Here is a 24824-nt window from a genome sequence, read left to right as displayed (position 1 = left end):
TCATTTGGAAGCTACAACATTGACCTTCTTCTTCGTTTCTCAGAGCCGAAAGCTACAACATCTTCCCATCGTCTTCTTCCTCATTTTGAACCTACAACATTCTTCCTCTTCTCCGTTTCTCAAAGTCGTTAATCACCAGATCACCGGAGCTCTACGAAAAGCTATAGCATATTTTCATCGTCTTCTTCCTCATTTCGAACCTATGCCCTGTTTTCCATTTTTCAGAGCCATTAATCACCGGATCACCGAAGCTAATTTCTCATAGCCATTTCATCTCTGAAGGTTCATCTCTCATAGCCGGAGCTACAGTGTCTTCCCCATTTTTCAGAGTCGTTAATCATTGCAACTTCATCTCTCATCACTGGAGCTACAGGGTCTTCCCCGTTTCAAAGCTAGAGTGTCTTCCCCATTTTTTAGAGTTGTTAATCACCGGAGCTTCAGAGCTTCATCTCTCATCACTGGCGCTACAACGTCTTTCCCATTTCAATGCTACAACATCTTCCCCATTTTTAGAGCCTTTAATCACTGGAGCTTCATTTCTCATCACCGAAGGTAATTTCTTAAAGTCATTTTTCGTCGGATTTTCACTTCCCATCACCAAAGCTACAACATCTTCCCCATTTCGAAGCTACAATGTCTTCCCCATTTTTTGGAGTCGTTAATCACTGAAGCTTCATCTCTCCTCACATGTTCCATTGCTTTGAGTGCGATAAGCATCTAGTTGTGTCTGCATTTTGTACAGTTCATTTATTTTGGTTTTTATGATTTCTTGGTTTGTTGTTGGAATTTGATTTCTCGATTTTGTTGAGTGACAATTGAGTTTTGTCATTCTTTATATGAAATTCAAATGGTACTATGTTTTGTTTGTTACTTGTGCTAACAGTAGGGTGTTAAATTCCCGACAGAAAAATGTCAGGTGACAAAGTTAGGACTAGGTGCTCCACGAAACGATTAGGGAGATGCTAAAAAGTTTATCTCTAAGTTTGGAGCACAAGAGAAGGCTCCAAGAGACTCCCTTTGGAAACTTCTTGGATCTTCCACAGGTGATTGTAGAGACGTCCATTTTCAGTTATTTAGTATAACTATGGGACTTGACTAGCCAGCGCTTTATAGTTGGTGAAAAGATTGTACAATTTAGCGAGGCTGTTGTTGCCTTGATAACGGGTCTTGGTCTGTCGGGTAGTACAGTTTCCCTATTAGAAGGATTTTTTGGTAATGGATTGTTACAAAAATCTTTTGGCTTTGATGAAAATCACTCTACCTCTATAGAGTTGGATCCGGTGTGGCGTAGGATAAAAAAGATTGTACTATTAGATAGTGAGGAGTACATTGAGGAGGTGGTGAAATTGATTATTCTGTTCTTATTTGGTTGTGTGTTGTTTCCCCAAGGTAGTTCGAGGGTGAGCTCCTTCTGGGTTGGATATGTTGACGATTTACAGCATACCAATGATTATGCATGGGGTAAATGTGTACATGAATTCTTGGTCGATGTTCTTGATCAGTTTGTTTCTCGTTGTGGTGTTGGATCGAGCAGAGGCTCATCCTCGTATAGCGGCTGCCTATTTGGATGCAGTGCTATGTTGATAGCTAGTGTGGATGACATTCATTTTTTTTATTTATTCTTTATGTTATTCTCATTCAATTGATGATCGCTTATTGGCTGATTTCTTTTTTGTAGGCATTGCTTTACGAGCACACAACGCTATTCAGTCTTTCAGTTTTTGATGCCAATCCTCGTCTATTTAAGTGGGGGAATATAGAGTATCAGTGGAAGTTGAAGAGAGCTGATTTGTTGAAGAAAGCTAGGCCGGGAACGGTTCTCACTTCTATTCCTCTACTTATGGTGTTTGCAGTTTTTATTTATTTAGTTTTGTGGAAACTGAAGATCTCATATGGATTTATAAACCTATTACAGGCTATTGAGGTTTTGAACCCTAATAGCGATGAGATAACCTTAGTGGAGGTTCGGTCGGGGGGTTGTGTAAGTTGAATTAATGATATTATTTTTTTTTTCTTTATAGTGGGGTCCTTTATGTGATCTAAGTACATGGTAGTTATTAACTTTTGGTGTTCATACGTAGTTTGTGGTCCAAGGAGGCCATAGTGTGGGTGAGGAACCATTTTCTAATAGAGAGGATGCTGGTCACGGGTGGTGTCGGTGTGGGCAAAAAGATGATTAACGTAGCATACATGTTTTGAGTTATATACAAGTTGATTTGCTGCTAATGTTGAGATTTGTTAAATTGCTTCTAACTTAAATTTTCAGGAATTTTGCAAATCTTGCATGGAATCTATGGAATATCAAATTCTTTGTACGGAGGCCAAAGAGTATGCCACGACAAGAAAGTAGAATGAGGCACTTCGTGATGAAGTTAATAGGCTTCGTAGAATATTGAGAAATAATGGATTGGACCCTGATGCAATACTATTTAGTGAGGGGTTGGTAGGTTTGGCAAACTACGTGCCAGACGATGATTATTATGGTGCAAACTTGCCTGTTGGAGTTGCATACGGCACCACAAGAGCAGAGCAATTTCTTGAAAGGACTAGCGTTGCAGCCCCATCTTGCGAGATTCTTAATGTCTCTCCCTCCATTGTTGTAACTTACAAACATAAGTTCCCCCGGGAAAGGGGAGAGCAAAAGGAAAGTAGCACGATGGTGTCACCCTACCTAGCTCCTAGGCAGCAAGGGTAGGTAGCAAAAGAGTTTGCCATTGCTGTAGGGTCCAAAAGAAAAGTGAAGGGGAAGGTGAAATGATAACCATTGGTGTAGTCTTGATGTTGTTTGTAGGGTTGTTTTGGTTTGATTTGATTTGCTTATAGTGACTAGTGGAATATTTGTTGTAGTCAGTGGATGCATGATCATTGTGGAATTCTTTTAAGATGAAGGACTTGGTCCCAAAGGAGGACCTAAATGTTGTGAAATGGTTCTTGAAGAACCCCAAGAGAAGGCAAATGCACATGACTGTATAGTAGATTGTGTCTATTTAAGTGATTTTCTTTAAACTAGATTTTGTTTGTATCATTATTTTTTTATTGTGTAATGGGGTTGATTAATGGTTATGGCAACGAACAATTGGTATGGAGTGATGGTGTTGTATTTTTTACCCCAGATTGTTTACTACCCCTCTTTGAACCAAAAGCATGGGTGTACGATGAAGTATTATTTTGGTTTAAGGGAGTGTTGCATGTCGTATAAGGATAATTGGCAATGTGGCTGATTTGACGTGTGTGGTTGTGTAGGTCATTGATGTGTATGGGTTTTTGCTGATGGCAAGAAACACCAACACCATCAAGATATGCTATGTGTCTTCAATGACATTGGTATGGGTTGTTGATTGCAATGTGACTGAAATCCATATGCTCATGATGCATCTTGTGATATAATCCCAATGTTATTTGTTTGTAATGCAATTGTATTTCTTGAGTGTCCGCCACGATGTTCTGTATTAGTGGTTGAAGTCCAATGAAATATTGACGTGCAATAAGGTTTTAATACCTTTATCCGATGGGTCACACTAGCAGTTACTAGTGGTGAATATGTTGAACCAAAAAATCAAAGCCTATAGTTCATTAAATAGCAGCCTCCACGACTTTTATGCAGAATCCATGGTATGTATCGTGAGTTTATTTTTACACTACTAATTGGGTATAAGATAATGAGTCAGATTGCTTATGTGTCTGTTCAATTTTACATTATCTGGCAACAAACAAGTTTGAGAGAAAAGTTGGCACCATTTGTCCCTGGGATCACCGGTTGGTCGTTTGAATTTATGGAATCATCCCCCTAACAGTTTGGGTACTGTTATATGTTCAATGCTTAGGTGTAGAGGTACTTGTATAATAGTTATTGAGTCAAAAAGTGATGTATCTTTTGTGTAGTGGTAGCGAGTGTGGGGTGTTTGTTATGAAGTACATGGATTGCATCGCTCAGGGTTTAGATTTTGACTTCGATCCAGTGAGAACATGTGAATTTCGTTTGTTAGCACATACCTAAATGTCTCATGTTAGTACTAACATGTAGTACCTTTGTTGTAGGGAAATATCGATGTTATTAGGTGGCAAATAGGGGCTCAAATCATTTGGAACCATAGCTCATGAATTGCATATGTTATGAGGATGATTGGAAACCTTTTTATTTTTGTTTTCTCTCATCTTACCATTGTGAACATATATTAACAATTTAAATTTTTGTATAGGGCTTAAGATTGATCAGTTCTAACTATGTAAATTTTTGTATAGTGCTTTTGCAGAACCACCATCAGGCCGATGGGCGATTTGAAGGTGTCGGGATACTCGGTGGGTGAGTGGTAGTAGGAGAGAGTGGGTTTCAAGGCCATTGAACCTCTCCGCACCACCCAGAGCGGCCTTCGGGTGATTTTGCCCTGGGCCAATGGGAAAGGTCGATAGTGGGAAACAATGCTTTTGCAAAACCACCATTTCCCACAATCGGATTGGGCTGTCGGGCCAATGGGCGATCGGAAGGTGTCAGGAAACTCGGTGGGTGAGTGGCAGTAGGAGGGAGTGGGTTTTGGGGCCATCGAACCACTCCACACCCACTGAAGTGGCCTCTAGGTGATTCTGCCATTTTTGAGAAGCGATCCTAGAGGGGGGCACGGGGTAGACAAACGACGGAACCACCTCCACGAGGCGGGGAGAGGTCTCTTGAACGTCCCCAAAGGAGGTGGAGATGCCCCAAGCCAATGGGGAAGGTTGACGGTGGGAAATAATGATTTTGCAGAACTACCATTTCCCACCGTCGGGTTGGGCCGTCAAGCTAATGGGCGATCGGAAGGTGTCGGGATACTCGTGGGTGAGTGGCAGTAGGAGGGAGTGGGTTTCGGAGCCATCGAACCCCTCCACACCCGCCAAAGTGGCCTTTGGGTGATTCCGCCATTTTCGAGAAGTAGTCCCAAAGGGGGGCCGCGGGGGTAGATTGGTGGTGAAACCACTTCCATGGGGTGGGGAGAGGTCTCCTAGATGTCCCCAAAGGAGGCGGAGATGCCTCGGGCCTAGTATCAAAAGTGCAAATAAGTATCAAAAGTACACAACTACTGTCATTAAAATTTCCAGATAGTGACGATACAACTAATAACATTAAAATTTCCAAATAGGTACTAAACATAAGGGTGGGGTAGGGTGCGGTAGGGACGATATAACTACTAATCAATATTTCTGGCTACTAGATATGATTAGTTCCTTCACAATACCAAATGCACCGATGGCAACCACGTTGACCATTATCTTTACGTTACAGATTGTTGCTCAATACACTACTTTCGGCCCGTGCTCTCATCTCTGTGACCTCGCATCCAAGTTCCAAATTTTGCTGGTGCAAAGCCAAATTCTCCTACACCAAAGCATCCACATCTCTCTATAGGATCCAGCTTTTCCTAAGAGCGTTGCGGTATTGTGGGTATGTGATATCCACCACACAAACGTGGTGGGATTCTCTGATATGGCAGATTCCTATAGCAGCCGTTGTTTGTTTACTATCTCCCGACGATGGATAGAGTTCGCTGGTAAATGATACCTCGTGACCACGCACGTTGAAGGCCATGGTTGCTTGATAGAGGCCATTTCTAGAACTCATGATCCACTCTGCATCATGTGCATTCAATTCGCAAAGGATCAAGTTAAGCAACTCCCTTTGTGGAATAATTATAGTGGTAATGTTACTCTGCTCCATCGTGGAATAATTTGGTTAGAATGTGAAGTGTGTTAACCAGACTGACATTTTCCACCCCATTTATAGATGTTTTAAGAGCCTAGGCCATCTGTTGAAGGGTCATTGCACTGACCAATTGACATGCATCACGCTGCAGTGCTCCTCCTTTACATCGGATTGCCCCTTGGTCGTTGGGCTGCAACTTGTACCGCCAATATCCCTTACACTCAAGTGGCCATTGGTCATTGACCTGCACCGCCCTCCCATCGATTCTATGCCGCCTTGGACCCGTGCATGGGCGGCCAAGTCATGGGTCAAGCACTACATAGGTCTCACCCAACCTCAGACTGGACCAAGAAAGCAAGTCGAGCAACCTACGAACCAGTCAAACCAATTACCTTATCGAGAGCTACTCCCTTCTCCAAGCTGATGTCAACTCGGGAGTGGGGGGCAATTGATGAGGGGTAATTTGGTCCTCCTAATTGCCTCATGACACATGGCCTTCAAGTAACACCTCAACGCTAAGTAAGCAAATATGCCTGGAGCACCTCACCTAGGCCAACCTCCACCTTGATTGGGCCGAACTGACAGGCTTCCTAACTCACAGCAACCTGTCTCAAAGACCAACCAAGCTGTAGGAATCCACAATGACCTATGAGGAGAGCCCACTGACTTGGACCGATAACACATTACTAGCCTGAGATCTCCGGGACGTTAATACCTCGACTGTTAAATCGGCCTAATCGTTCTACCGCATCGCACGCCTCAGAGTTACTTGGGCACAATGTAACCTCCGCACAAATCTCGCAACCGACATATTAATGCGCCCAACTAAGCGGAAACGGCTCTGCAAGACGGTAAGACCATTGTAAAGAGCTCTAACCATTGAAACCTATATAAATCACTCATTTCTACCTAAGAAGGTACGTATGATAATACACTCTCAAGCTCTCTCATTCTCTCAATAACTCTCTAAAACATTTCTTCTAACTTAAGCATCGGAGTGCCCTCCCTGGGTAAAGACAACTTGGGCACTCTAACATTCTTTCTTGTAGAAATACATCAGCTTGACCCTAACAAGGAACCTTCTAAATCAGAGTCCAAATCACCTAACATGAGGGAGCATCCAGATCACACAATATCAATTATATTGAACCATTTCAATAAAAATGACAATTCTAACCCTCATGACACACATGGGTGCCTCACATGCATAACCACCGTGCATTAAGAACATCTCCCGTAAATAATAACAAATGAATATGGGAGATGTTCCCAATGCATGATAGGATGTGCGTGTGAGGCGCCTGTGAGGGGCCAGGTTTGAGGAGCAGATCCGATCTCCACCGCAGTAGAATCGCAGCCCAACAAATGATGAGAAATCAAGAAAAAAGGGAGGGGGGAGGGGGGGATTTCACTTGAACCATGAAATCCTCATTGGTTGTTCACGCCTCCCTTGGGTTCACGGCTGCTGCCTTTTGTTCTATCGTCTTCTCTATAAATAGGGGCAATGTGAATATTTCAAATTTTTCTCTTGAAACGGAATTTTTGATTACCAAAAAAAATGTGACACAAAAGTATGATGTTCTTGAAATTTATCACCTTTTATCATACCAATACGAGTTGATTGTTATCGCATCATAACCATTTATAAGGCTGATCGAGAATTCAAATTAATATTTCCACTGGTCAACCAAATGAGCCTTTCTGATAAGGTGTACTCGTGGGCCAATACGGCCCAGCCCGACTCGATGAACATGGCTGTGCTTCCCATGACCCATGGGCTAGCATGGCCTGGCCCAGCATGACTTATATATAATATATATTTATATATTATATAATATAATATATTAATAAAATAAACAACGGAAAAGTATAGATTTGTCCAATGCAGATTTCTGATTTACACTGCAAAGCTATAAATATTCAAATGGATCGACACCCACGCTCTATGCATTCACGTCCATCCGTGAATTGGTATCAATTCCGAGCCAGTACCTACCCTGACCATACATTGAACCTACAAATTCTGACACTGGGGGTATCGGTCATTCTCCCAATAAACAATTGTTTTCAATTTTATTTAATTATTGTATATATAAATAATTATATACATTAAATTCATATAAAATAAAAATTTTAAGATTTTTTTTTCATTTTTCTAAATAAATAACTTTGACCCGATCCACGGCCTAACTGGACCTAAGGCTCGACTCATGGATCAGCCTGGCCCATGGCATAACACGGGCCCATATGGGCTTGAGCCGTGAACCCGTATTGGGCCGACCCTCCAAAATATCACAGGAGGGAGAAGCACGTCTAGAGACGGCCCGCAGGCCATCAAGGTCCGTTTTACGGCTCTGCTTTTCTCACATACTAGATTAAACCAAATTTACGAGATTTCTTTCAAGAGATCTCTCTCATCATCGCTCTCTGAAGCACATAAATTACTAACAATTTTTTTATTCAGAAAGATGTCTACTTGAAATTGCAATTTAACAAATGTCTACTTGCAATTGAACAATTGAAGTATCAGAGTTGGTCATACCTATGGCTTATTTCTATGTTTGAAGTTTGATGAATATTGTACAAATTTTATAAATAGAAGGATTTTCCAAAAAAAAGAAGGAAAAATTATTTGGCCTATAGAAAATGTATACATTTTCCAAAAAGACTAGTAGAAAATGTATTACAGGTGCAAATCAGTGGGATTAGTGGTGAAGTTGTTGAACCAGACAGAAGCTATTCAGTTTTAGGTAGCCTTCTTTGGGATTCAAGAATCAGTTTTCTTTATTCTTTCTTTCTTTCTAATAATTTGGCAATCAATCCTCCTTGTAGTTACTAGGATTCATGCGATTTGGTTGGTGATGTCTTTTCAAATAAATAACAAAAAGTGCAGTTCAGAAATTTAAAAAAATTTAATCAATTAAATGAGAATTTTTCGAAGTTAACTGATGGAATGTTAAAGGAAGAGATCTTTGTCTCATGTCTAAAGTTCAAGGGGGCATTTGTTGCAAATTAAAATATTGGGACTGAGCCTATATTATAGGAGTATTTATAATTTACCTTAGAATTTAATATATAAGTTTTATATAATTATATTTAAAATTATAAACATATATTATATTATATTATGTATGAATTTTTATATAAATAATAAATTCAGTATATTATATATAAAAGTTGAATCAAATCTGACTCAAATCCATTAGGATTTAAATTCGAATACGAGGTGTTCAAATATGATGAGATTTCGGATCGGATTTTAGGTATTTACTAAGGTAGTGTTTGAGAACACTTAAAAGAAGTTTTAAGAAGTACTTCTTTTAATAGTTGGGACCACACATTAAGTGGTTTTGTGTGTTTCGTAAAAAAGTGGGGAAGAAATAGTTTTTTTAAAGAAGTACTTTAAAAAAGTGACTTCAATTTGGCTTTTTATTAAGTACTTCTTGAAGAAGTACTTCTCCAAAAAATGGGACGAACCAGTCCCTAATAATTTTTTGTAATGCCTAAAGTACCCCCATGCGAGGGTTATACCTCCTCCATCTCCATTCATTCGAACATCAAACCCAGGTAGCGGCGCACCAGTTGCAGGTCCACCGACGACGATCAGCGGTGAGGAAAAGTGGCTAGCAGACTTGTCGTTTGGGCGAATTGGTTGGGTTGCCAAAGCTAGTCGTGAAGCTTCGACTGAAACTGGTTCCGTGAAATTTGATGTTTGTCGTTGGAACTTAAAGATACCGTTGGAACTTGAAGATATCGTTTGAACTTGACGAGGAACTCAAAAACAATGGTGCCTTGATCAAGAACTTAAAGATATTGTTGGAACTCAACCCACATTGTTTAAGGAACTCGATTCTCAAACGCAATGTCCTCTCCTTGCTGACATTGAAGATATTTGGATAGACAAGGATGACTCTGAAGATTTCGTGGTCGGTTAAACCAATGAAGGATCTCAAGAACTTGGCATGGCCTTGTAGATACTCTACGCTGTAGGTTAAGATTGCAGGTAGCCTACACAACACGGTTGGGAGTTGCTTGGATCAAAAGGTGCCCGTCTTTGGTCCAACAATTGGAATTTATTAAGGAATTGACAATTGGGAGTTGCTTGGATTTGCAAAGGAGGTGTTTGTGTTGGGGGGAGGGGCCGAGGGGGTTGTTTGTCGATTGAGGGGTTTAGATATCAATTCGGACGCATGGAAGAACAAAAATATTGCAGTTGGGGAGGTTCTGATTTTTGAATAGGGAGGTAGTTGGAAGGTGTTCAGGTGAGTGAGAAAGTAATGGATAAAGAGGTATGTGATCGGCAAGGGGTCGTTGAGGATTCTTCGTTGAGTCAGACTGATCCAGCTCCTCAAACTATAATTGTGATGGCACCTGCAGAGGGTGAAAGTGCAAGTGGAGAAGGTGGGGGTTTGAAAGCTAAGGACAATGTGCTGGAGACGAGTGAGGTGTCTCTGGAACTAGAGAAGCATACATGTGTCATTGGTGTTAAACGTGGTGGAAAATTCAGCAGTGAAAGTTGGGAGGGAGAGAAGGCTTGTAGGATCTGTCATTTGGGTTCTGTTTCAGATTGCCCGTCTAAGGTTCCTTCCGATCTTATGACACCCAGTTGCAGTTGCAAAGGGGAATTGGGCATTGCACATTGGCATTGTGCTGAGGCCTGGTTTAAGTGAACAGGCAACGTGTATTTATTTTTTGCTTACATGAAATTAACTTTATGAATAAAAGGAAAAGCTTTCTTGACCTCAAGCAAACATTTTGATCATTGTATATATGTACGAGTGAAGTGAGGGCTAAAATTGTCATTTGTGTCAATATAAACACTTATAGGAAAAGTAACTTACCAAACATTCCCACTCCAATAAGTGCTTAAAAACATAATAAGTGATTTGAAAAGTGGGTTAACAAACAACCTTAAGTGGTTGTTAAAATAAGTACTTTTAAGTACTTGTTTCACAAGTACTTAATCATCAAACATGGCCTAAATTCGATCTGAATTCATCTGTTTATAGCCCTAATGGAAAACTTACTCTATATATACGACTCTATCTTCACTTAGTTTCCAGGCATCACCACTCACCATTATGTGGGACTTAACGTTGTCCCTTCGGAGGAAATGTTAAATCATACTGGGCGGATGACACTTTGCTCTTCACAGAAATGTGTCACTTTCTTTTTTCGTTAGGGAAATTGTCTAAAACTCACCATGAGTTTTCAACATTTCTCTTAAATTCACCATTACTTTTCAAAACGTCTAAAACTCACCATGTCACTAACTTGGTGTTAAATAGACTAACGGGCATTAATATATTACCATTTTGACCTTCATAGAAAAATATAAAATATATACAAAATAAATTAAAGGGTGTTAATATATTACCATTTTAATATTTAGACATGAAAAAAAGGAAAAGTTCAAAAAAATATTTTTAAATATAAACTACATAAAATCATAGAAATTACAAAAAATATATAAAAATTTATAGAAATTGAAAACAAAATAAAAAATTACTTTCAAATTATAGAAACTATAGAAATTGAAAAACAAAATCAGAAAATAAAGTGTAGAAAAACAGAAAAAAATATAGATTGTAGAAAATAGAAAAATGTCAAAAAAACATTATAAAAAACATTGGAAATTATAACAAAATATTAAAAATGCAAAAAAAAAAGAAAATTGAAATTTGAAAGAGACCATTTTTCCTCTAACTTACCATTCAAGGGTAATTTGGTCATGAAAGTTGTTATTTACGTTGACATAGGCACCTCTATTAAGAACTGATGTAACGCAATCTGGCTACTACCTGTAAGAGATGATCTAGCTACCAGCAACGACGGGAACTGAGGAACCTGCAAGAGATGAACCAGAGAACCCGGGGTGGCTTACCTGACGAAGTCACTCCGATGGTTAAGTTAGCACTCAGTAGCGAGCTTGAAGATGATATTACATTTGAGAGAGCTAGAGAGCAGAGATTACGCACACCTTCACCCCTGGGGGGTGAGGTCTTTATATACTGGAGTCCACACGGGTTTGGTGGAGTAGTTCCTGGATCCCCGCTGTGATGGGATTTGTTTCCGTGTTAGTTGGGGATAACGTCACCAACCGGTAAGGTTGCCCATTTCCGCCTGAATCGGGGAGTGGGTGAGCTAATATAGTCGTTACAAGGTACGATCCTGTAAGACACGGGGTACGATGGTGAGATCATTGGAATTATCATGCGGTGGTCAGTCTGACTACAAGGTGAGTTGCCCGTAAGGTGCCAGGCTGCATGGTGGCGAGCTGCCTGTGAAGTGTCGAGCTGCTTGGTGGTGAGCTGCCTAGTGGCGAGCTGCCTGTGAGGTGCCGAGCTGCTTGGTGCGAGCTGCCTGGTGGTGAGCTGCTTGTGAGGTGCTGAGCTGCTTGGTGGCGAGTTGCCTGTGAAGTGCCGGGCTGCACCTAGTTGTCATGAGGTGCCATGTGTCATAATGTCATTGGAGGATCAAATCCGCCCTCATCATTTGCCCCCCACTCCCGAAGGGAGTAGATTTCTCCTTTTGGCCTGAAATTCGATGAGCTCGTAAGCGTTGATTCAATTCCTTAGGCTCTAGGAACGACTCGTGGTCCACTCCTAGATTCCACCCATGCCGAAGAGACGACTAGGTCTTATGTGCTGCCAAGGTCTCTACCTATTCGGTACTTTAGCCCTTGGGCTCTAGTAGCGACTTGTAGTCCACTCCTGGATTTTGTCCATGCCAAAGAGGCGACTAAGTCTTATGTGATGCTGAGGTCTTCGCCAGTTCGGTACTTTATCCCTTAGGCTCTGGGAGCGACTAATAGTCCACTCATGGATTTTGCCCATGCCGAAGAGGCGACTGAGTCTTATCTGGTGTCGAGGTCTTCACCAGTTCGGTACTTTAGCCCTTAGGCTCTAGGAGTGACTTATAGTCCACTCTGGTTGATTTTGCCCATGCCGAAGAGGCAACTGGGTCTTATGTGGTGAGGAAGTCTTTTATCAGTTCGTCAGTTCGCGCCTGGGCTAGGCCGCCAAGTCAACGCCTACGCCAAGCCACGCCAAGTCGGTGCATGTGCCAGGCTGCCAGGCCATCAGGCCGCGTGCAAGTCGTTGGGCCACATGCAGGCCGCCAGGTTGCGTGCAGGTCACTGCGCTAGGTCGCCGGGTGGGCACCTTACTAGGAGCTCGACCAATGGGGGCAGCACTACTAACTTTAGGTCGCCAGCTCGCACGGGAGCCTTGGAAGGCTCGACCAGCAAGGGTGCCCATGCAGTCCGTTGGCCGCCAATTCCCATGAAAGCCACAAAGAGCTCATCTTTGTAGAGGGGACCTCGCGAAGAGGATTGACAAGGTTTTATTTGAATTAAAAGTAAAGTTGGTAGAGCTGCTTAGTCTGTTAGCACTTCATGCATAGTCTTTGAGTTCATAAAAAATGGAAACTTGAAAGTGCAAGCTTTAGTTTCTAAAAGGTGAAAACTTAGCTTTTTGTAGCATATCCCACAGAACCACAGAGGGTTCAGTGAATGTCGCGCCAACTACAGGAGGGAGTGGCACATTCATTTGTGCAGTCGCTTGGGGCATCGTCAACGCTGGGACTCCTGCCGCAGTAAGTGGTACGGTGAACTGACCTATGCGGACAGACGAGAACTGAGGTTGCCCCTCGGAGACGTTCACTTCGTTGTTTTGTCCGGCGTTGCTGGAGGAAACCATGGATTTGATTCTGAGCTTGAGATTTTTGAATGGAGACAAGGGCTTTTAGTAGTAGTTTCCCACAGATGGCACCAAATGATGTAGCGCAATCCGCCTGCTCCCTGTAGGAGATGATCTAGCTACCAGAAACGACGGGAATTGAGGAACCTACAAGAGATGAATCAGAGAACCCGGGGTGGCTTACCCGACGAGGTCCCTCCGATGGTTAAGTCAGCACTTAGTAGCGAGCTTAAAGATGGTATTAGATTGTGAGAGAGCTAGAGAGCAGGGATTACGCATACCTTCGCTCCTGGGGGTGAGGTCTTTATATATTGGATTCCTCACGGGTTCGGTGAAGTAGTTCCTGGATCCCCGCTGTGATGGGATTTATTTCTGTGTTAGTTGGGAATAACACCACCAACCGTTAAGGTTGCCCATTTTCCGCTTGAATCGGGGAGTGGGTGAGCTAATATAGCCGTTACAAGGTACGATCCTATAAGACGCGGGGTACGATGGTGAGATCCTTGGAATTATCATGCAGTGGTCGGTCTGACTAGGAGGCGAGCTGTCCATAAGGTGCCAGGCTACATGGTGGTGAGCTGCCTAGTGACGAGCTGCCTGTAAAGTCTCGGGCTGCTTGGTGGCGAGCTTCCTGTGAGGTGGTGAGCTGCTTGGTGGCGAGCTGCCTGGTGGTGAGCTGTGAGGTGCTGAGCTACTTGCTGGTGAGCTGCTTGTGAGGTGTCAAGCTGCCTGTGAAGTGTCGGGCTACACCTAATTGTCATGAGGTGCCATGTGTCATAATGTGATTGCAGGGCCAAATCCGCCCTCATCAAGAAGCATTAAAGGTGCAATAATGAATGTGAGTTTTGGAAAATAAAAAAAATTAATGACATGGTGAATTTACATTTTGAACAATTGTGATTGATTCAGCTGAAAACTCATGGTGAATTTCCAATTTCCCTTTTTGTTTTTATCCTTTTTACTTGATAATTGTTATTGATTGTATTTAAAGGATAGGGGTTTCTACTTGTTAAAAAGGGGCCGGTAGTACCAAATTATCAATGTTGCCGACATTTCTTGGCCTTGTTTAAAATTTGGGGAGAGGGATTGGGTTTGTCATCATCAGCAATCTCTTTCTAATACCGTCGATCAGGAGAATACTATTAGTTGCAGAAAGTAGAAACATGGCCACACAACCGGAGACGGTGTTAAAAAGGACGGCTTGCGTCGTCGGAGGCAGCGGCTTCATTGCCTCTCTTCTTGTCAAATTATTGCTTGAGAAGGGCTATGCTGTCAACACCACTGTCAGGGACCCTGGTTCGTCTCTTCCTTTCCCTCCTTTTTCTCTTTTTTTTTTTTTTTTCTCTCTTCCAAGTTTCTATACCTTTCTTCTTTCTCCGTTTGTCCATGCCCTCGCCCTAACATTTGTTAGATATGTGGCTAAAAATTATTCACGGGTACTGTGTAGATAACCTGAAGAAGGTCTCTCGCCTGCTGGAGATGCAAAGTCTGGGAGACCTGAAAATCTTTCGAGCAGATCTAACTGATGAGGGAAGCTTCGACGCTGCTGCATCCGGGTGTGACTTAGTATTCCACGTCGCTACACCGTTGAACTTTGTTTCCCCGGACCCCGAGGTAATTAATTCCAAATTAAAATCCAATTAAATGTAACAAAGATCGACGATGGATATATAAGAATTGGACCGTCTAATTAAATTTGTTAGATCAATACTCGCTTCGTTTACCCCCATTGGAAGGGCTTTGCGTTGAGTAGTGAGCAACCCGTCGATTTACGGGTTTAGTAAGTTTTTTTTTTTGAAAAAGTAAGTCTATTTTTGTCTCCAGATTTTTACCAAATGCGATTTTCATCTAATGTTATAAGCTGCTGCCTGAAAGCCATTTAAAATACTTCATACTAATTCCAACTGTCTGTTGGATAGAATCGGAATCTCATTCTTATTAATCACATTCCCCATTTGAGGGAATGGTCATTGGTCATTCCCCCTCCTCATTTGAAAATGAATTCCCATTTCAATTAATTTCTAAACCAAACAGACCATGAAAATAAACCATTCCGATTGTGATTATGACAGATTTTGATTTGAATTCTGATGTAGTGCGGTGTAGCTGCTCTCAGCTGGAGGTGATCTGGCTTCTAGACGGACGGCGGACTGAACCTGCAAGGATATCAGAGAACTCAGGGATACTAACCCGGCAAGGTCGCTCCGATGCTTAAGTCAGTAGGTTAGTAGCGAGCTGAAATTGCTTTGAAAGTAGAGAGCTTGAGAGCAGGAAAATCATGCATACCTTGCACCCCCGGGGGGTGGAGCCCTTGTATAATGGAGTCCTCGCGGGTTTCGCAAAGTGGTTCCGGGATCCTCGTCACGATGAGATCCGCTTCCATGCTAATGGGGGATAACTGATAGGGTTTATTAAGTCCACCTGAATCGGTCGGGGGAGATAATGTTGGTTGTTACGCGGCGTGATCCCGTGAAGTCCAGGAACCGTCAGAGGGATTTTCAGGATCACCACATAGTGGCGTGCCGATATCCCCAAACTGATGTCTTTAAATCCTGAACTGGGTTGGATGCTGAAGTGCCTTAGCATCGAGCTGTTCTTGTTTGCGATCTGGTATCGAGTCGATCTCGTCCCGAGGTGAGCTTGTTCCAAGGTCAATTTAGCTCAGGGTGGTTGGGTACCCGAGCTTGATCTGCTGTGGACTCGTTAAGCTGAGTCATCATCTTTTGATCAGGTCGTGTCCACGTGTCCCCCTATTACAAAGTCAAGCCAAATCACCCTATATTGATTGCCCCCCACTCCCCTAGCTAGGGGTCCAGATTGGTACGAGGAGTTTAAGATGTGACAAGTGGATTTGGCTCGAGGTCCAAGCCGCTTTGTCGGATGAATCGTTGGTCGGACTAAGGTGTTCCAAGTATCATTGCACTAAAAAGTAGAAACGAAAAAATAAACATTCATTCAAATAAGCACCCAAGAAAAAAGAAACATCTATTCAAATAAGTATCCAAGTATCAATTTTGATAGCTCCCATACTTGGCCCGATAGGGTCAATATTACTTCGGAGAAAACAGCGAGTGCAACAGAATAAACGAAAGAATGTGGTCATGCAGCCTTCACCTACATCTTTTTAAATGGGGATCAGAGAGCATTCCATAGGTAGATCAGGAGAGTCCAATGCCATCTCCATCATGGCATATCTGTTAAAAGTGCAACCTTAATTTTAGAGACCCCTTGTAGTTCACATTATAAGGCAAACATCCGTTCATAGATAGAAGTACACCAAAGTTTATACCAACAAAAAGATAGAAGTACAAACACTGTTACCGAAAAAAAAAAGATAGAAGTACACCAAGTTTACACCAACAAAACGATAGAAGTACAAACACTGTTTATCAAAAAAAAAAAAGTACACCAAGTTTATAACACATACCGATCTCCTATATACTTTCCCCGTGTGAAGTAGCCCAAACCCAATTCCTCCATAAGAGCACGCTGCTTATCAGGTGGCAAATGCTATGAGCCTGTGACTGTCCAAAGTATTCCCCCTGAATTATTGAATCATGGTTAGTTGAAACTCTGGCAAAGGCCATCTTTCTCCTACATAATGGTATCTACAATTAAGCCACATTTCATGCTTACGTAAGCCCAGACATGTCATAATCAAGGCCATGACCACGAAATATCTGCAAGAATTAAAGCTTTCAAAATGCTTTTACTAACTATACAAAACAAAGGAAACAAAAACTCTATATTAAGTGATTTGATAAATGAGAAAAACCTCCGCCATCCAAGCTTTAATTTGTTCAGCCCGAGATCCAAACTTCCTTCTGTAAAATTCTGCCTTGTTAACTCCTTTTGGGGCAGAAGGATTAAGGATGGATGCCATCTAATCTGAAAATTTAACCAGTAGTAAATCCAGCATGTGGTGAAAAAATAAACAATTTAGGAAAAAAGAAAAATAATAACAAGTGAACCTCAAAATCAAATCTATCCTTTGATGAAGTTATAGCTTTATCCAGATTTCTTTTGCCAACAAAACACCATGGGCAAACAGTGTCTGAACTGACATCAATTTGAATGAGTTTCTTACCGGCATTGTTATCTTCTAATTGAGCCATTAATCTTGTGTATCTGCAAGTTTTACAGAATATTATCATAAACTTCAATACTTCTACCATACGAAACCTTGCAAGGCAAGGAATCAAACCAGTCAGAGTAATTAAATTCTTAATTTCTCTCCCCACCGGCATAATCTTTAGTAGGCCACCTCTCATTGGTCCTCAAGGGAATCATCATATAGAAGGAAATCTAGAAAAATGTGAAAGGATCATAAACAGAACATAACACAATGACATGTTAGGGTATCTTACAACTCAAATTAAAAGTACCTTAGATTTCTGCTAAATGGGAATATGGGAATCCTCCCAGAGTTAATCTGCACCTCTGCATTGGAAAGATACCAGTGAGGTCTTTCATGGGATTTAATTAGTAACTCCTTCCCCACTATGATAGTATTTTGTTCCATCATATACTTCACATCATAATCTTCAGAATCAGAAGTATCCATGACTGTATCAGAAGCTTCTTGTCTATCAAAGGTAACTTGAGAAATGCATTCCTCTCTTTCTGGCCAATCAGATCTTCTGCATACGTCCCATACTGCAAACATCTATTCAAATAATTAAGCATCCAGGAAAAAAGAAATATGTATTCAAATAATTATCCAGGAATCTGTTTTGATACCTACCATTCTGCAAACAAAGACATTAGCATCTCATATCTTCTGCCATGTGACTACTCATTCCAAACCTCATTTACTTGGACCTAAGATTCAACTACTTCTCAGGCCCCATCCCGAAAGAGCTTTTCAACAAGAGACTGGACACCATCTTCCTCAACAACAACCAGTTTGAGGGCCAGATTCCTTCAAATTTTGGGAACTCACCAGCTTCTGTAATAAGTTTAGCAAAAAACAAGTTCAATGGAAACATCCCACCCAGTTTTGGTACATGAGTACTGCACTGAAGGAGGTGTTGTTCCTCAACAACCAGTTATTGATCAAAAGAAAAAAAAAATGCTGAACCAAAAAAATAATATACTAAATAAGCTTTCTTGCAATAATATCAAAGCGAATGAAGATGCCTCATTGCCATAAATAACCTCTGTAGCCTTGGTCACAAAGGAAAATAGCGTAAAACCTTGGCTGGAATCTTTCCCTTACATTTAGATGAAGATGCCCCATTGCCATTATTTGTGTTGTAAAAGGATCCCATCGAGAAGTACCACAAACCTTACAAGTGTCTCTATGCTCATCTTCTTTCCAATATAACATGCAATCATTAGGGCACACATGAATCTTAGTATTGTCAAAACCCAGTTGCCTTATGATCTTCCTTGTTTCATAATACGAACTCGGCAATACCTCACCTTCTGGTAGAGCCTCTTTCAATAGCTCAAGTAACATGGTAAACGATTTGTCAGACCACCCACAAAGGAACTTAATCTGAAATAGCCTCACTATAAGTGATAATTTTGTGAATTTTTTACAGTCTGGGTATAAATCTTGTTCAGCATCACCTAGCAAATTGCAATATTCTTTAGCTACCGTATTAGACCTAGTCCCTCAGTTTCTTCATTCACTTGGTCTGATTTCCAAAAACATCCTGCAACATTCCATGCATATCAACATCCACATTTGGTGCATTATTTCCATTAAGATTCTTTTTCTTCTCCCCATGCTCAGTCTAATTAGTATAACTTGGCATCATCCCATTCCACAATAAATGCCCCAAGACTTCATCTTTATCTTCTAATGTAGAGTTGACACATTTTTTACATGGACACAATATCCTACTACCACAAGATCCATTAACAACAGCAAATTCAATAAATTTTTGCGCTCCCTCAGTATATGTTGGATTACATAATGCATTAAACCCCAAATAACATATTATCAAATCAAATACTATATAATGAAATCTATTCCTAGAAGAGAGGCTATGTACTACGAAGGGTACCTTGGAAGATTAATCCAGCTCCTATCCATTTTATATGACTGATTGCTCCAAAGACGACCAGTACAATGAAAAGTTCCTAATTTAACCGGTAATGGTTATTATAAAATCCAAACAGGAAAAGAATTATCAAAAAAATTTATCACCACCCTAGCTATCTGATATACTCCACTACAATGACAAGGTTACCCCTTACCCCAATAATATGGTTATGACAAAATCTACTCTAAGTTAATTGAAAGCTTTAAAAAATAGATCTGCAAGCTTGATATTCTGTTTCAGCACTTAATTTAGCACCCACATCTGACTCGGGCTGAGAAGGTCCAGCATGCCGAGCATGTGATCGCTGAGATCTGGGTCAGGACAGGCTGCAACACATCAGTGCATTGTAGCACTCAGCTTCTTACTTTATTTTCATATCAAGATAACTATCTATATCTGAGGGTGCAGATTGAAGAGTTATAATACAACTAGGAGTGGCATGTGGTATGTTAAGCTTAAAGAACAGAAGTTCTAACCTGGCAATGGGCAGGCTAAGTTCCAATCTGGTGCTTTTTTCATTTATCTGATCTTGATTTGTGTCCTAAAGGTAATGATAAGCCATTCCTAAGGATCGGCAACTGAAATTATTCCCTAGCACTGTCAATCAGATCTGTTTGAGATTCATCTCTACTCTAGCATTGTACTTGTCAGCAATAAATACTACTGAATAATTTAGAATGTTTCAGAATACAACTCTTCCAGTAGTAGCAGTAGCAGAGGTGGGAGTTCTGAGAAGTTGGAAGGAGTTCCTTTATAGAATGCATCTGCAGAATATAATATGAGAAAATAAGGGTCTTGAGGATTATCGATGTCACTGCTTCTTGATGATTTTCTGTATGGGAAGTATCCCACAACATTTCTGCAAAAAGAAGCATGGTCTTCAACTTCCTTAGTATTGGTCTTATGAGGGTCGACAGATAAAATGTTCCAGAGATTTCAGTAATTTCAGTCATTCTGATATTCTTGTTTACTGCCTTTCTCTTTGACTGAGTCCATATCCAAATTGGACATCCATGCTGTCATAAGAGAATATAAAGGATAGTGTTCCAGTTGAAGGGTGAGAGTTGGGCATAAATGGTGTTTTTTATTATTGTTGATTTGATTAATTGTTTTTATATTCTTTCTTTTCTGTTTACTCATTAGCAAGTACTAACAGTGGATGTGAATCACAATTAGGAAAGTTGGTGAATGGTTGAGATGCTAGTGAGTAGTGACTGGCTTGAATTGCTGGCCTGCTTAGCTGGACTTGCATTGAAATGTGTAAACTGAATTTGATTTGTGGATCCAGAGAACCCCATCTAGTGTGTGAAAAAGATTGTAAGTTGAAGTTGTTTGTTTGGAGACTATCAAATTCAATATGATTTAGTAATAACCTACTTGGTGGATTGCTACATCATTCATTTGTCTGGTTCCCTCTAGTAAATTCCTAAAAAAATGGTATGCTATAGCAGTCATAGTTGATTATCTCAAGGCAACATGCTAACTAGTTTCAAATTTCTTAATGAAGAGTAGAAAAGTAAAGCTCAGGGTGTCCAGGGTAGAGAACTATAGCTACTGCTGGTGGTAGTGGGTAGGTTAAAGTTCAACCTACAGAAATTAGAACAAAATTTGTCAGTCTATAGTCAAAGTATCAGCCTACAGAAATTGGTTCCTGTGTTCACTAGGGAAGAACACATGTAGACCCTCCCAAAAAGCAGAATAATCGTAGAGCTCTTATATTCAGGAAGAGGTCCTCTGATTCTACAAATAAACTAGCAAAAAGCCTGTCAACTGTAGGTATAGTGGAAGAACTATTTGAAGAAGGGTCAGCAATGCTTGCAGAAAGGTTAGTATTTTTTCTATCTTCTGTTCAGTTGATATTAGCTATAATAAAAGTATTGATTTTTTAGATTGGTTAATATAAGTATATATTTGACTTGTGATTTTTTTCCCTTTTAGCTAAAGGTGTACAATCCACTCAGAATTTAATCAATTATGATTATCCTTGAACACAAGAAACTTGTATTTGTGATAAAAGCTGAATTCTTGTTTTGATCAGCCACAATTAATTTTTTATATAATTATATATTGTAAAAATAAGGTACAACTTTCATGTTCCAAGCACCCCTTGAGGGCAGGCTAGCCTTTTCTAGCCTAGCCACCACTAAGAATTTATAAACTCCATCATTGGAGAATTAATCCTCAATACTTCTAAATTCCATTCACCCTACCTCTGTGAGGCTATTGGCTTAACATGGTGTTCACTTGTAGCTAGTGTCCAGCCCCAATTCACATTTATTAATCTCCCTTTAAGTGTGTCCAAGTTTCCATGATCCTGCATGAACACTCTGTTGTTTCTAATCTAGCCAATCGTCTAAGCCTTGTCCACTATGTGGGGTTGGCTACATGACTTCTGTTCAGTGTATTGTTCATAATTCTGCCTTTGTATAGTACTCAATGCCAACAAGTCCAGAATAGAGTTTCTGTGAAAAAAAAGGGAATTATTATAGAAGAGGATGTGACATGCTACCAATTCCTAATGATGTCATCTATTGTAAAAGGTGCAAATGCATCCAATGCTTTTACTCAGTGCACTACCTTGGCTTCAACCCATTTAAGCACAAATTTCACTTCACCCTATCAAAGATGATCCTATAAAACCTTCCATTTTCCCGTTAATTTGTCATTGTGTATATTCTCTTTTTCTATTACTGCTGTTGGAGTGATTCAAACAAGCGAAGGTGCAGACTCCATGCTTTGGTTGGTGTTGACTCCTTCTTCCCTTCTGTTTTCTTAATTTCCTTTTTAAAATCGCTTTTGTACCAACCCTTCCTATACTTTTTTTAATAGATAACTGACCCATCCTATTCTTCATAAATCTTCTTACTCTAAACATGATTTCCAGATTTATAATTAACTCCCAAATAGACCTGTTCACGAGCCAGGCTTCGGGCCTAACTTACACTATGTCAGGCTCAAGCTTCAGGCTGGGCCCCATTCAAATTTTGGCAAAAGCCAAGCCCGAGCCCGGTCCATGAACAGGTCTACTCCCAAACCCTGTTCCAAGCCCATAAAACAAAAGTTTCTATACATCCTACATCACCAGTCTGACCATGGTTGGATTGGTCAGACCTATCCATATTCTTCTTACTCCTTGGAGTTTGGACCTAAGGATACTTCAGTAGTCTTCCCTATATAATATCTAAACATCCTACCCAAAAGGCAATTGATAGTCAATAGAAGACCTATTAGAATATACATTAATCACATTTTCTTCCTAGAGACCAGAGAGCTTAAACAATCCTGACATACAAGATTAGGTAATACAAGTACTATTTTAAACTCACTAGAGATAGTGGCCTCAGTCTTTAATTTTGATTTTCTAAATGATTCTTAGCATCTATCCTTTGTTGTGCCATCATTGCGTTATCATTCTTGCACAGAGAGCACATATGGCTATATGGAGGACAAGAGTTCATTATTCTCCTTACTATCATGATGCAGATATTAATTCCATGAGACACCACTGAAGTGTTATTTTAATTCTTAGCTGGAAAAACTATTAAACATTCTCAGAAGAATTTGATATAGAAAAAGATCTTATGTCCCTGAAAGAAAGTCCAAGCATTGTTGGCATTTTTTACTATAAATGCAGGGGCCAATCAATTATCCTTCCATGTGCTAGTGTTCAAATATGCAAACATTTTGATTTACTTGCAAAAGCCAGAAAAAGCAGCACAATTTGTACAGTATGTAAAAGGGAAGTGCTTTAATTGCACAGAAACCTACTATTTGCAACAAATGGAGCAGACTCACTCATGGGAAGATGTCCTAACAAACCATTACATAAGGGAAATCTGTTAGCCTTCTCATAGAAATTTCTTCTCCCGGTTTAAAAAATAGGCCTGCCCAAATGACTGTAATATGTGAATTTGTACAATATTAAGTTAATACAAATCTCCTTTTAACAAACTTACCTTTAGCAATTAACATGGCTTTCTAAGTTCAACAGATTAACATGGCTTTCTAAGCACAAATTTCGCTTCACCCTATCAAATTAACAGACCACCCTAAACCCACTTGAGCATTATCGTCAAAGCAAAATTAACATGTCTTTTCTATCAAACCTAGGATTCACTAAAAATAATTCGCTATTAATCCCAAAAAAAGGACTCTCTTGGTGAATCATATATTTACAAAGAAATCAAATTCACTGAAGAAAGGACTATATTGAAGCAGAATTAACTACAACTTAAGTGTTATCAAAACTATCAAGAACTAGAACTGTAAAAGTATAATTGATCCTACCAATGCACAATGCACTTAATTCAAGAATCCATCAGCATGCAAAAACCGGAAATTTACAATTGACGTACAAAAAAACGTACAAGAACAGCAATCATTTTGGTGCTAGGAGTATAGAACCAATGCAACAAAAAAACTTGCATTTACTTGATCTACGACACATGTACTCATCTTCGTATAAGAACCAAAGCAAGAAAAGCAGATAGCGTAAATAAATTAATATGGAGTATAGGATCTTACAATATCTAATAGCGCAAGATCCTCTTGAAAAAGTTTTAAGAGCCTCGTCACCACTAAGGGGAAAGAAATCAAAACCACGAGCATAAAGAAAATATAGATTGAACTTCTGCGTACTAGTGCAGAGCAGTAGCTGTTCTCGCCCTAAGATGAAAAAAAAAAAAGCAAGATTAGGGTTTTATAATTTATAGAGAAAGACGAATGGGGTATAAAAAATACAGGGGTTGATGAACGTACCTTTCTCGACTATTTGTTGAATTTCACAGCTCTCAATGCGTCGATTGAATATAAATCCGACCTCAATGATTCAGAATCTCGATCAACGAAGGAAACTTTCTATATCATTGTTGTTGTGTGGGAGAGAAAGTGGAGAAGTATAGTTGTACAGGAGAGAAAGTAGGGAAGTGGAGTTATATTGCTCGTAGAAATCGCGCGGCTCCATGTGATTTTAGAAATGGAGGGAAAGCATTGAACCAGTTTTAATCACTGAATCGGCTGGTTCAATGCAAATACCGCCGGTTTAGTTCACTGAACCGCCACCCTGTTTTAACCATTTCTTCGGTTTAATTCAATGGTGGCAGTTATGATAAAACGGCCACCATTGATGCATCAAGGCCAGTGTTTCTTATGACTGCCGTCTTACAACCGCCGGCTTAGCCGGTTTTTCTTGTAGTGTTTTTCTGTTCTGGAGGTTTTGTTCCTGTCCTCCGTCTTTTGGATTGCGACGGGAATGGCAACTAAGTTGCAAAGATGGTGGTGCTGGCTCGCTTTCTTGGTATTGTATGAAGTTTTTAGGAGAAGAAAGGAGAAGAAAGGATGTCGCCACCAATGGAAAAAGGGTTCGGTGAGCTTTGGTGTCGCAACTGGTTCTATCCG

General features: G+C 40.4%; 2 protein-coding genes across 7 annotated transcripts; both read left to right on the top strand.

The window, feature by feature from the left end:
- The first annotated feature begins 9951 nt into the window (after positions 1–9951).
- Positions 9952–10344, top strand: LOC148878062 (uncharacterized). The gene has a single exon (XM_088971512.1). It carries the CDS (start codon positions 9952–9954, stop codon positions 10342–10344), a length of 393 nt encoding a protein of 130 aa, XP_088827638.1.
- Positions 10345–14385: 4041 nt separating this feature from the next.
- Positions 14386–23378, top strand: LOC148878061 (anthocyanidin reductase ((2S)-flavan-3-ol-forming)-like). Of its 6 annotated transcripts, none has more exons than XR_016100370.1 (4): positions 14386–14670; positions 14822–14988; positions 15471–15597; positions 22850–23084. XR_016100370.1 is itself a non-coding variant. In XM_088948411.1 (3 exons), exons 1-3 carry the CDS (start codon positions 14538–14540, stop codon positions 22934–22936), a joined length of 387 nt encoding a protein of 128 aa, XP_088804537.1. In that variant the 5' UTR covers positions 14386–14537; the 3' UTR covers positions 22937–23378. The 6 variants fall into 6 exon arrangements, 3 of the variants coding, with proteins under 3 accessions (XP_088804537.1, XP_088804528.1, XP_088804545.1); XR_016100369.1 differs by lacking the exon at positions 22850–23084 and adding an exon at positions 20604–20823; XR_016100367.1 differs by lacking the exon at positions 22850–23084 and adding an exon at positions 20114–20823.
- Positions 23379–24824: the final 1446 nt, after the last annotated feature.

Source organism: Nelumbo lutea, chromosome 1, assembly GCF_056320005.1.
Source record: "Nelumbo lutea isolate HS-2025 chromosome 1, American lotus-T2T, whole genome shotgun sequence".
Lineage (NCBI taxonomy): Eukaryota > Viridiplantae > Streptophyta > Magnoliopsida > Proteales > Nelumbonaceae > Nelumbo > Nelumbo lutea.
The sequence above is the reverse complement of the archived record's forward strand: the minus strand, read 5'-3'. Positions and strand labels throughout refer to the sequence as shown.

Coding starts and splice junctions, on each gene's coding strand:
- LOC148878062 (XM_088971512.1), top strand. CDS start 9,952: ATGGATAAAGAGGTATGTGATCGGCAAGGGGTCGTTGAGGATTCTTCG.
- LOC148878061 (XM_088948402.1), top strand. CDS start 14,538: ATGGCCACACAACCGGAGACGGTGTTAAAAAGGACGGCTTGCGTCGTC. Junction 14,671..14,821: donor CACCACTGTCAGGGACCCTG/GTTCGTCTCTTC, acceptor GGTACTGTGTAG/ATAACCTGAAGAAGGTCTCT. Junction 14,989..20,113: donor TTGTTTCCCCGGACCCCGAG/GTAATTAATTCC, acceptor AGAATGTTTCAG/AATACAACTCTTCCAGTAGT.